The sequence below is a fragment of the Juglans microcarpa x Juglans regia genome, chromosome 5S (assembly GCF_004785595.1).
Source record: "Juglans microcarpa x Juglans regia isolate MS1-56 chromosome 5S, Jm3101_v1.0, whole genome shotgun sequence".
Lineage (NCBI taxonomy): Eukaryota > Viridiplantae > Streptophyta > Magnoliopsida > Fagales > Juglandaceae > Juglans > Juglans microcarpa x Juglans regia.
This window is the reverse complement of record NC_054603.1, coordinates 8,142,266-8,154,313: the sequence shown is the minus strand read 5'-3', so window position 1 is coordinate 8,154,313 and position 12,048 is coordinate 8,142,266. Positions and strand designations below refer to the sequence as shown.

At 37.2% G+C, this 12,048-nt stretch overlaps 1 protein-coding gene across 1 annotated transcript; it reads left to right on the top strand.

Annotated features, from left to right (window-relative positions):
• The first annotated feature begins 608 nt into the window (after window positions 1-608).
• On the top strand, window positions 609-2,430 carry LOC121267588 (protein PYRICULARIA ORYZAE RESISTANCE 21-like). The gene is made up of 3 exons (XM_041171534.1): window positions 609-1,249; window positions 1,467-1,551; window positions 1,689-2,430. Exons 1-3 carry the CDS (start codon window positions 1,238-1,240, stop codon window positions 2,204-2,206), a joined length of 615 nt encoding a protein of 204 aa, XP_041027468.1. The 5' UTR covers window positions 609-1,237; the 3' UTR covers window positions 2,207-2,430.
• The last annotated feature ends 9,618 nt before the right edge of the window (window positions 2,431-12,048 follow it).

Genomic DNA, 12,048 nt, shown 5'->3' with positions numbered 1-12,048 from the left:
TTTCATTGATCAGATTTCTCACTTAAATAAGTCACTCAACTCGAGTAGTACTACTCCAGATTGAGAACAAGTCAATATTCGATATAGTAATGATCCTAAGGTATGCAAGTTCGCAAATTCTATTTTAAAAAGTGGGATTCGTTATTAAAAAATAATTTTTTTTAATGTTGATCTCAGAGATTTATTTCCTTTTAGAAAAATGCATAAAGTTAGTTTATACATCTAAAACGATACAAATTATTAATTCCCACCTTCAAGATTATGCACAATCCGATTACACGTGGGTGCAATTCATGTATGCAAGGACTCGGGCTTACAAGTGAAACATGATAAGGTCCAAAAATGTTTTTTTTTTTATAAAAAAAATAAAAGATTAATGTTAGATACAAGTCTCAAATAGACAAATTATATATAAATATTTTATAAAATAATAGATCCTACTAATAAATAATAATTTTTTTTATACTTTTTAAAAATAAAATTTACTTTTTTTTATAAAAATTTATATAAAATTTATATAAAATTTATCTATTTAAAACTTATATAAATTATTTTTTAAAATAAAATAAGGTACAAGGTGAATATACAAGTGAAGGTTTATCCTCCCTGGCCTATCTAAATGCATGGTTGGCATGCACAGCTTGGAATAGAAACACGTGTACGGTTCCCGAGTGTGGGTACTGCATATATATCCATGGCCATAAATATTAATTAATTAAACCGACAACTATGTAGCTTTGAAGATATTAATATTGGAAGTTGGTACGGCGTAAAGATCGAGGTGTTTCAATTAATCCAAGCCAGCACATGCAAATATTAGATTGGCGGACCAGAGATCAGCACTTACATAGCAATCAAAGAGCCAAGCTACCACCATGCATCCACCTGGCCCTTGCGTTGCAAATTAGAATGACATTCAACGTGGGAAACTTTCTTACGTGTTTACAACCCCTTGACTCGAAACTTCTCGATCAAACTAGCGTACGAAATGATGCAGCTTATATCCCATCCATGCATCTTCCTTATAAGATGCCTTTTGGCCTAATAATGTTTCTAATATAATGTGCTCGTCGATGATCTCTCATTGTCTGGCCCCTCGTGTAGTACGACATATGAAGATGATGATCTGTTCCACAATACTACTTTCACTTTAATTATTAGTTGCAGAGATCGAAGAGGAGTGTTCTTCAAGCTGTACGTAGTACTTGGCCTTTGATTGAGATCTGAATTGACAGCCATGGGGGAAAAGGTTAGTAAAATACTGTACCAATCAGATCTCTATCCCTTAATTAATACCCATTTTATAATTATATGATCTAGGTTCATCTTTTGTGTCACAACTTTATTTGATCATTTGATTATTCTTTTCATTTGCTTTCCAGATCTATATAAGTCGTTGTTTTTCGCTTTTATTTACTTTTGTTTTTGGCATAATGGGATTTTAGAGTTTCGAACGCACTTGACAGGTTACTACAATAATGGTGATGAAGGTGGACCTGCAGTGCCATCGCTGCTACAAGAAGGTGAAAAGAGTTTTATCTAGATATCCTCGTGAGTCTCTGATCTTTGTCGTGATCTCTTTAATTGTAATCAGTGTTAATTTTCTGTATGTCCGTGAGTGCAACACCCAAAAGAAAAAGACTGAGCTGTTCTTCGATCGTGATGTGTTTGAATTTTGTGAACAAGAGAAATACAAGACCAGATATACGATGAGAAGCAAAACGCAGTGACAATCAAAGTTGTGTGCTGCTCTCCTGAACAGATTAAGCAAAAGATTATCTACAGAGGAGGTGATTCCATTCGGAGCATTGAGATCATGAAACCTCCACCGCCAAAGCCCAAAACTGAGGTGAAACCAAAACCTCCGGATCCCAAGCCAGCTGAAAAACCTGTGGATGCTAAGCCTCCTGATCAACCGGTTCCAAAGCCTCCTGAACCGGCACCATTCATCTATGTACCGTATTATCCACAAACCTACGAAGCTGGTGCGTATAGCTGGCCATTTTATGAAGGGCATGGTGGGGGTCCAAGCCATCATCATGGTCATGGCGGACCATCCCCATCATGGGAGGAATATCATCATGCGATAGGGAGGCCAGTGTATGATAGTTATGGGGGTGGTGGTTATAGGCCTAGTCCCGATCATAGCCGTAGTGATTACTATTCCAGTCATGAGGAAAACCCATCAGGATGCATCATCATATAAATTAAAGGGTTCGAGTTACCATCGGCATGCATGCATGCACATTATATCTATCATGTATGGTCATCATCCTGTAGTTATCTATAATAAGACGTTGATGATAAGGTTGTCGGTGGGATAGTGCCTGTCGGTCGACAAATATCTTTTCTAATTACTTTCTTCATTTTCGTGTCGTTTTTGTTGTAACGACTTCTAATTATAGGGAGAGGATTTTAGTTATCTATTAACACCCCTTTCCTTTCTTTTTTTATAAAATTATATTTACAATTGGGTGGGTAAAAGACAATACTAAAATCTTTATTGGATGTAATCCTCATTAGAAACAAATCATTTTGTTAATTGTTTTTCATTATATTAACTAAAAATACATTACAGTTTGTTAAACTGTCACGGAAAAATTTTAATTAGTTCAAAAAATAGAAAATAAATTTTTATTATGACAAAAGAGTTTTCATAATAAAACTAAACTTTAAAAGAAGAAAAGAAAAACATCCTGTGGTCACCTTGGCAGCTAGCGCACGTGTTGGAGGCCGATCAGTACTCTTGAATGGGTTAATTAAGGCTGCGTGTATTTTTAAAATTCAAATCAGGTGAATTTAATTTAATTTTAAGTAGAGTTTAATATTTAAATATATAATTTTTAAATTATTAAATTTATTTTAATTTAAAATCTTCGATACATAATTTTTTTTAAATTAAAACATATTTATATGTAAAATTTATAATTTTTTTCAATTTTATATAAAAGTATTAAATTTATCTTGATATTTAAATATATTTTAAATTCAGTTTAGATGAATTTTATATATCTCTTTATTATTTAATTTATTATTATTTATAAAAAATTTAATTAATTAAATTCAATTCAACATCTAAGAGAGATCAACAAGAGAGATGATTGGGGTTTTATCAATGGATATATATGAGATCTATTCGAGTTATAATGGAGGTGACTAAAGAGTAGTCAGAGCCAAGACATAGGAAAGAAGCTCAAAATCTCTGAAATATTCTCGAGAGAAGTCACTATTGGCAGCAGTTATTATACATTATTGTTAAATTACCAACTTATCCTTGCAACAAAAGGAGATGGGCGCCAACCAAATTTGAATGTTCCCAGCCCCAGCCCGTGTCACAGATTTCAGAGTGCTCGCCCCCATCCCCATCTCCAGTAGCAGCCCTCGCCCCCATCTCCATCTCCCAGCTCCAGCAGATCTTGTTGACCTTCTCTCCCCCACCCAAACCCCCGCGTCGCCAATCTCTCCCTTAATCCTCCATTTGCTCTGACGCTGCAACCATCCCTCTGCCTAGCACTTCTCTCCCCTAACCTTTCCTCTACCCAGCATCTCCGTTGTCGTTGAATCTCCCTTTACCCAGCACCTCCTCCAACGGGCTAAGGTATTTATTCTTATAAAGAAGAAGAGGGATTAATTTCTTTGTCCTTTATTTATCTTTTCATTTTATGCTGCGCATTTGGAGTATATTTCTAGAGGTATAGTTAAGTTGTCATTTACATGTAGTAAGTAGTTTGAAGATGTAAAAATGAAAATATGGTTGAATGAATATTTGTGTGTGCCTGTATACGGTTTTGTGACTTTGGGCAAGTTGTGTCTAGTAAGTTCTGATTAATTGATTTATTTACAATGTTTTATAGGCTTCCCTACATCAACGTGGGGGTAGGGTATCTAGCTTCTAGCTATTTTGCAAAACCATTATTCAATAGAAGATTTATTTGTGGGGGCATTTCTTGCTCCCTTGGCTCGAAGAGCTATTCTACTTTCAATTGAGCTTCATGATGAGGAATCCCCTGATGCGGTTCAAATGTTTATATGTTGACTGTTGTCCCCTTTCTATATACAATGCCTAATATTGGTTGAGAGTAATTCTAAACATGCTGATATTTTAGAATGATTAACAGGATAAATATTTCTAGCATATTAATTTTTGAAAATTGTGATGTTTTAGAATGTTGGCAGATTCTTATAATTTGTACACATTTTGTTAAAAAAAAAAAATTCTCTTATATATATATATATCATAATTAATGTGGAAGGCAACATGCAGTTGTGGTTTTGATAAACCTTCTAGGCATATTGAATAGATGACTCAAAGGCTAGAAGTGTTACTTCATGATTAGGATCTCTTGGGTATCTGAGTAATGCAATAAATTAACAAAAGTGTGAAGTATATTCATACCTAACATATTGTATCAGTCCATATTTTCCCATGCATTCCAATATGTTATTGCTGCGGCGTTGCATACTAAAGGTTAAAATGCTTTGCATGGCACCATCTTGCATCATATTCATAAGATGAATAAATACATACCTTAGTAGCTCGTGGCCGCATATCTCTTCAGCATAAATAACACCTTTTCAAACTGGACAATCAGAGGATGGGCAGAGGGACGGGGTGCTGGGCAGAGGGGATGCGGGGCAACTAGGGCATTGTTTGGGAGACGCTGGGGTGGGGGTGGAGGATGGGTGACGCGGCGTAGGGGTGGGGGAGAGGATGCCGATGGGGGTGGTGGGGGTGAGGGTGACGCTGGGAAGGGTGACGCGGGGAGGAGTGGGGATAGGAAGAAAAGAAATGGGGAGGGAGGAAAGGAAGAAATCGATGCGGCGTAGGGGACGAGTTACAGTGCAGATGAACTCGGTGTCGATGGAAAGACAAATGGCATCATCGGTGGCGGTGGGCAAAGGAGATTCGACGCGGGTGAAAAATCGAGTGGTTGACACGGGTGAAATTCAAATTGGGAAGAGGAGAAAACGCTACCAAGCAAAACGTGCATTTTGCATTAAAACAAAAAACAAAAGACCAGCAACCACGTAAGGTGTGCAATGTGTACATCGCTACAGTGACTGCTACCTAGCATAACTCTTCTATTTATACTTATAATTTTAGGTATATAATCATAAGTGTTAATGTACCAGGTATACACTGCTTACGGTAAAGGATTTTTAATTAGGGTTGTTTTAAACAAACACAACCTTATATGATTAACCCAATAATACAGTCTTTAATTTAAATATATTTTTTTTTTAATTTCAAATGTTATTGATGGATATATAAAATATTTTACATGTTGTCATTTAGATTCGAAAATGAGTTGAGATGGGTTATGAATAGTAATGAGATGGGTTGTGAATAGTGGTGAGATTTGTGAGTTAAAATTGATGAATAGTAATGAATAGTAGTGAGATAAATTGAAATGAATTGAAATGAGTTGAGATAGGTTGCGAATACAAACCTCTCCTCTTTACTTATACAATCTACTGTAAAATAAATAAATAGAGAAAACAAACTTATCAGAAGACTATCTTCACGAACCCATCAATAATTAGTTTAACAAAAAAAATGAGCAAGTATAAAATCATTAAAAGACAATTAGATAAAGGTCGATGCAATTCTAACGTAATGAAAACCTTTAACTTCTAAAATTTAATGATTAAGAAATGATGACGTGGCATCATAATTTATATGTAATGAAACCTTTAAACTTTGGGAATTTGTGATTTGGGAAAGGATAATATTGTATTAAAAAATTGCAAGAAAGATGTCATGTTCTGTTATAAGAAATTCCAAGGAGTTGGCCTAATCTCATACGTACAAATAATCATTTGGGACCATACCGTCCACTGTTGACAATCTAGCGATTTAATTAGTTTTGTATAGGAAAATTTTTTAAGGTGTGGTGCACGAGATCAGAATTTTATTTTACAGGAATGGGTCTAAAGGATCCTTACTTTGGAGAGGTTCTCGACATAAAAAAAAAAAAAAAAAAAAAAAAAAAAAAAAAAAAAAAAAGAAGAAAAAAAAAAAAGTTACAAGAGATGGGCTTCAGCTTGATGTGTTTTATGGGCAAATAATACCTTGGTGTTAGATTCTTCATACATCTTATTAAGATTTCCCATGAAAGTTTACATGATTCTGGTTTAATGTGATCGGACTGGTCCATTTTGGTTAAAAGAATAGGCCGGAAAAAAACAAATCCATTTCCTTCTAACTTTCCTGAATCGGACAAATATTTATTCACGAATATAAACCACGAAAGCGTATGGGATACCATTTACATAATCTCAAGCAGAGGGACAGTAAATCAACATCATCTGGGGATGTTACAAGTCAGTTCCCTCGTCTAATCAGAACTTTATCTCTTTGGGGTATTATCAAACTTCTTCTGTGTACGTACACTGAAAAGCCACACGATGTTGCAAACAAATCCACTAATTTTCTATTCATTTAGAAAATTTTCTCCCAACGTAAAAAATCTTCATGATGATTTCGTTACCCTGCAGCGAATAGCAAACCACCAAAAATCTAAGGAATGAGAAACAAAGTCAATGAGATGTCATATCATCTTGGATTTTCAAGGCCTTGGGTTGAAATTGTTGAGCCATGAAAGCTGAGTAAAACAGAAGAAAAAGTTGACAAACTTGTACCTTTAGATAAATACGTTTGTCTTCTTCTCTTTTGATAGGTCATATCATCTAGGATTTTCAATGCCTTGGCTGAAATTATAGAAGCATGAAAGCTGAGTTAAAAAGAGGAAAAAATAGACAAATTTGTGTAAGAGTTTTATTTACCCTTAATGTCCCACACACTTATTTTAATAGAATTTAGAATAGTTTAAAATTTATCAGTTAATAGATAAATTATAATGGAATAAGAAAACTTTTAAAAGATAAAATTAACTCTATATTTTTAATCACAGTCAAATATAAAGTCTTAGATTTCTTGATTGTTAGAAGTCTATAAATTGCACTGAGAGGTTAAAGAGTTCTCACCTACAACATAAGAGTGCCTCTAGCCATAGGGAGACACTTGTGAGGCTAAGTTGTCAGGGTGATCCTTCTCTCATAATCAGATCAAACTCTTCATCAGACTGATGGAGAAAGGTACGTATGTAATTGTCATTATTTTTATTATTGTGAATTATGAAAAATCAAAGATCTAATTATTAATGTTCATGTCAAAATATTTAACATGTGGTATCAGAGCGTCAGGTTGTAAATTTTTTATGATCTCAATAAAGCATATAGTGAATAAATATTTGGTTTTATATGTGCTTTCGTATGTGTGATTTTATCATGTCAAGAAAGAAAGAAATATTGCCTTGTTTATCTGAAAGGAAAATTACGGGATACTATTGTTTGTTTTTTTAAAAATCCATGCAGCAATACACATCAATAATGTATTCGATTTTCACTATATCTATCTCTCCCTTTGCCGTACTATTCTCTGTGCATTGTTTACATTAATTCCATGTTGAAGAATTGCTGTGTTGTATGTGTTACGATGGGAGAAAGTTAAGAAACCATGTGTATTTCTTCCTGCTATATGTGTACTGAGTAATGGGGTTGATAAACCACTGTGCATGTATGATGGTGGAACCGTTGTGTATTGTCCCATGGTGGCGTAAGGTGGCCATGTCACCGAGGTGGCGTGAAGGGGCGACGTTAAGGGTAGCGCAGAGGGACTGTAAAGTCCCGAATTGGCATTGCCCTTCTCGATTAAGAATCTCATCGGGGCTTATGGTTGTCGGCACTAGAAGGAGGCTGGGAACCTCCTCCGCGACAGTTCTGTGACGGCGGCACAGAGGGCTTTAAAGCCCAGTGGCCCCAGCGTGATGTTAGTTGAATTAAAAAAAAAAAAGGAGGAAACCTTGAGTGGAGGTAGACATTGGCAGTGGGAGGAGGCTGGGGACGCCATGCCGTCATCCCCTTGTTGGCGATGTCCACGGTTGCACCAAAATCGAAGGAGGTTTTACACTCGTGCGGCGCTGTTGTGTGCAAGGAAGAAGAAGAAGAAACCTTGTGTTTCTTCTGACTTCTAAGGGGGCCTAGGCCGTGGGCCTTGGCCCAGTCCAAGAGAAAAGAAATGGGCCACCGATGTGGCCCAACCCGAAAGAGAGTTAATAATAATAATAATAATAATAATAATAAACTGAAATTTTATTTGTTTTTTATATACTTGTTATTATTGGTACATACATGTATTAAATTAAATTTTATGCATGTTATTATTGTTTTTTTTTTTTTATAATAAAACTGATCTCATTAATCATCATCAAACACTTATAGGAACTCGATAGTACAGAGTAAAGAAACCAACTAAATCATATCCTTGGCAACCAAAGGTAAAATACAATTTGGACAATTCTCAATGTCATAAACATCTTCTATGCATTCGAGTGCAGCCTTTGCTAAACTGTGAGCTGCCATATTAGCCTCACGATATACATGTGAAATTGACCAAGTAGCAGTCGAATCTAATATAGTTCTGGCATCTATTAAAAGGCATCCACCTATACTCCAATTGGAAGTAGCTTGGTTCAGTAGGTCAACTACCTGTTTTGAGTCCCCCTCTAGGCAGAACTGCCTTAAGCCAATTTCCTTGCAAAAAAACAGCTGCCAAAAGTAGCCCATAGGCTTCAGCATCAAAAGCATTTCCTCTTAAGGTTCTGTTAGCATGAAGGGCACCTATCACAAAACCTTGATGATCTCTGATAAGCACGCCTATACCAATCCTCCCCTCCCTCAATTGTACAGCTGCATCCCAATTGACTTTGAAAGACCCTACTGCAGGTTTTGTCCATGTATGAACCCTTGCCAGAGACTTTGGATTAAAACCAGCTTCCTGTTTGAGGGCCTCCTTATGAGAGAAAAGTTCTGTCTTGGCCTGATCTGTGACTTCCTGTGGGTGGTTAAAGGCTTTTCCATGTAGACAGTCATTTCTTCTAGACCATATCACCCTCATTGTGACTACAACCTCATCTAGTTCCCCTGGATCAAGAGTGTCAACCAGGCCTGCCCAAACATTGAAAATCAAATCACTCTGGAAAGATAGCTTCTGCACTTTCTTTGGACCTTGACACCACACATCTTTAGCAGCAATACATCCCATAAGGCATGGCTAGAAGTCTCAGGTTCTTGTTTGCATATCAGACAGAGGTTGTCCTCTACTACATTTCTCCTTTTCAAGTTAGCTAGAGTGGGGAGAGCCTCACTACATGCTCTCCGTAGAAACACCTTGGTGGCGGGAGGTAGGTTAAGTTTCCAAATTGTCTTCCACACTTGGCAGTCCCTGATTTTGACTGATGATTCCCCTTCTAGCTCTCTTTCCATTTCTTTGCTGAGATGATATCCACTTTTGACTGTGTAGATGCCATTAGGAGTAAACTGCCATATTAATTTGTCTTCTCTCCCCCCTAAGCTTATTGGAATGGCTTTGATGTGCTCTATTTCCTGTTGAGTAAACAGTTCAAAAAGGAGAGATCCCCTCCATTGCTTCAATTGAGGGTCAATGAGATCACTAACTTTGTCACACCAACAATCTGCTTCTCGAAATGTCAAGATCTTTTGAGAAGGTAATGAAGGTATCCATCTGTCTTGCCAAATGTTCACTGTTTGGCCATTTCCAATCCTCCATACGAGACCTTTCTTCAACACTTTTAAGCCAACATATATGCCTCTCCATGCAAAGGAAGGCCCTGTCCCCAACTTAGCTTCAAGCAGACCAACTTTGTTAAAATATTTTTGCTTTAGTATTTGTGCCACTAGGGATGTTGGATTTTGTAGGATCCTCCAGCCTTTCTTCGAGAGTAAAGTAATATTAAAACATCTTAGGCCTCTGAACCCAAGTCCTCCAATTTCCTTGCTGTCACTGAGTTGATTCCAATTGACCAACTGAATTTTGGAGGAATCCTTATTGAAACCCCACCAAAATTTCCTAAGAATCTGGTTCAACTTATTGGTAATAGATGCTGGTAGCAAAAAAATTCCCATTGCATAGGTTGGGATGGCTTGGAGAACTGCCTTGAGTAGGATCTCCTTGCCTGCAGCAGAAAGACATTTAGTTCTCCAATTGGTTACTCGATTCCATGTTCTGTCAATTAGGGAATGGAATGAGGCTATCTTTTTCCTGCCCACCAGAGCAGGTAAGCCCAAGTATCTTTCAAAACTGGAAGTGGATTGGACACCTGCTAGCTGCAAGATCTGTTGTTGAGTTACTTGGGCAGTGTTCTTACTAAAGAAAATGGCAGATTTGTCTTTGTTTAAAACCTGTCCTGAGCCTTTCTCATATAAATCTAGGATATTAAGCACACAATTGAGTTCCTCAGGCTTTGCTTGACAGAACAAGAGACTGTCATCAGCAAAGAACAAGTGGTTCACTGTGTTTGGACCTCTTTCAATTGAAACATGAGTTAAGTTGCCACATGCCTCAGCATGATTTAAAAGAGAAGTGAGGGCTTCTGCACATAAAATAAATAAATAAGGGGACAATGGATCTCCTTGTCTTAGGCCCCTAGAAGGGAAGAAACGCTGTTGAGGTTCTCCATTTACTAGGATTGAGAAAGATACAAAGTTGAGGCATGCCTGGATGATGTGGATCTAGTGTGCAGGAAATTCCATCTTGGTCATGATGGCTTCAATGAATTTCCACTCTACTCTATCATAGGCCTTGCTCATGTCCAATTTAAGGGCCATGAAACCTCTTTTGCCTTTTATTCTTGAATTCATTGAGTGTAATATCTCATAGGCTACAGGAGTGTTATCAGATATGAGCCTTCCAGGTACAAATGCACTCTAGTTAGGGGCAATGATCTTGGGTAGTAGATTTTTCAGCTTATTTGCAATGGTTTTAGACACAACCTTATATAATACATTACAAAGACTAATAGGCTTATAGTCAGATATTTTTTTGGGGCATTTAACTTTGGGGATGAGTGAGATGAAGGTATCATTAACATCATTGAGTGAGCCACCATGGTTTAGAAATTTAAGGGCATAACTGCACACTTGTTCACCTACCACCTCCCAGTGTTTTTGATAGAACTGAGCAGGGAACCCATCAGGACCTGGCGACCCTAAAAGATTCATTTGAAAAACAACTGCTGTAATGTCTTCCCTAATGAAGGGGTTTATAAGCCAAGCCTTCATGTCCATATCTAACTTAGTGCCCATTGCATGCAAGTAGTTCTCAACAAACGAAGGGTGGGAAGTAGTAAATAATGAGGAGAAAAAAACCTGTGAAGACCTCTCCAATTTCTGCCTGTTTAGTGACACATCTGAGAATCCTCTATGCTTTTGATTGCATTGATCTTCCTCCCCTGGCTTGCCTGCATGTGAAAATATTGAGTGTTCTTGTCCCCATGCTTGAGCCAGTGCTGTTTTGCTCTTTGCTTCCACTTGATGTCATTTTCTGTTATGGAGGAAACCACCTCCTTTTGTATTTGTCTTATAGTTGCTAAATGCTTGTTCCTGTGCTTTGTAGATGGCCAATACTTTGTTTCCCCTTTGTGATAACCATATATTCTTGTTGCTAAATGCCTGTTCCTGTGCTTTGTAGATGGCCAATACTTTGTTTCCCCTTTGTGATAGCCATATATTCTTGTTGCTTAAGTGTCTGCCTCCAGACCAAAAGATCCTTTTGGCATAACTCAAGCTTGGTCCTCAGTAGTCTGACTTCACAATCTGTTGTACAAACTTTCTGACATGCCTCACTCACCACCCTCTAGCATTCTTCCTTCAGTTCCCATGCCATCTCATATCTAAAACACCATCTCCGTTTTTTCTTCCATCATTATTGTTATGTAGAACAATGGATAAGGGAGAGTGATCAGACTTAATTGCAGGAAGAACAGTGCATAAGCCATGATTATAGAGGTCATTCCATTCCTTGTTTCCAAAAGCTCTATCAATTTTTTCCTTTGTAAAGTCTCTGCCATTTCTATTATTTGACCAAGTAAACTCCTGCCCATGTGAGTGTATGTCATTGAGACCATAACATTCAACAGTTTGTCTAAACTCTTTAATCTGTTTGTATGGTCTGCTGGCTCCACCTAT

What these genes read in the sequence shown, in the direction of transcription:
- LOC121267588 (XM_041171534.1), top strand. An exon ending in AGTTTTATCTAGATATCCTC is followed by an intron (nt 1,552 to 1,688) that starts GTGAGTCTCTGA and finishes TGTGAACAAGAG; the next exon opens with AAATACAAGACCAGATATAC.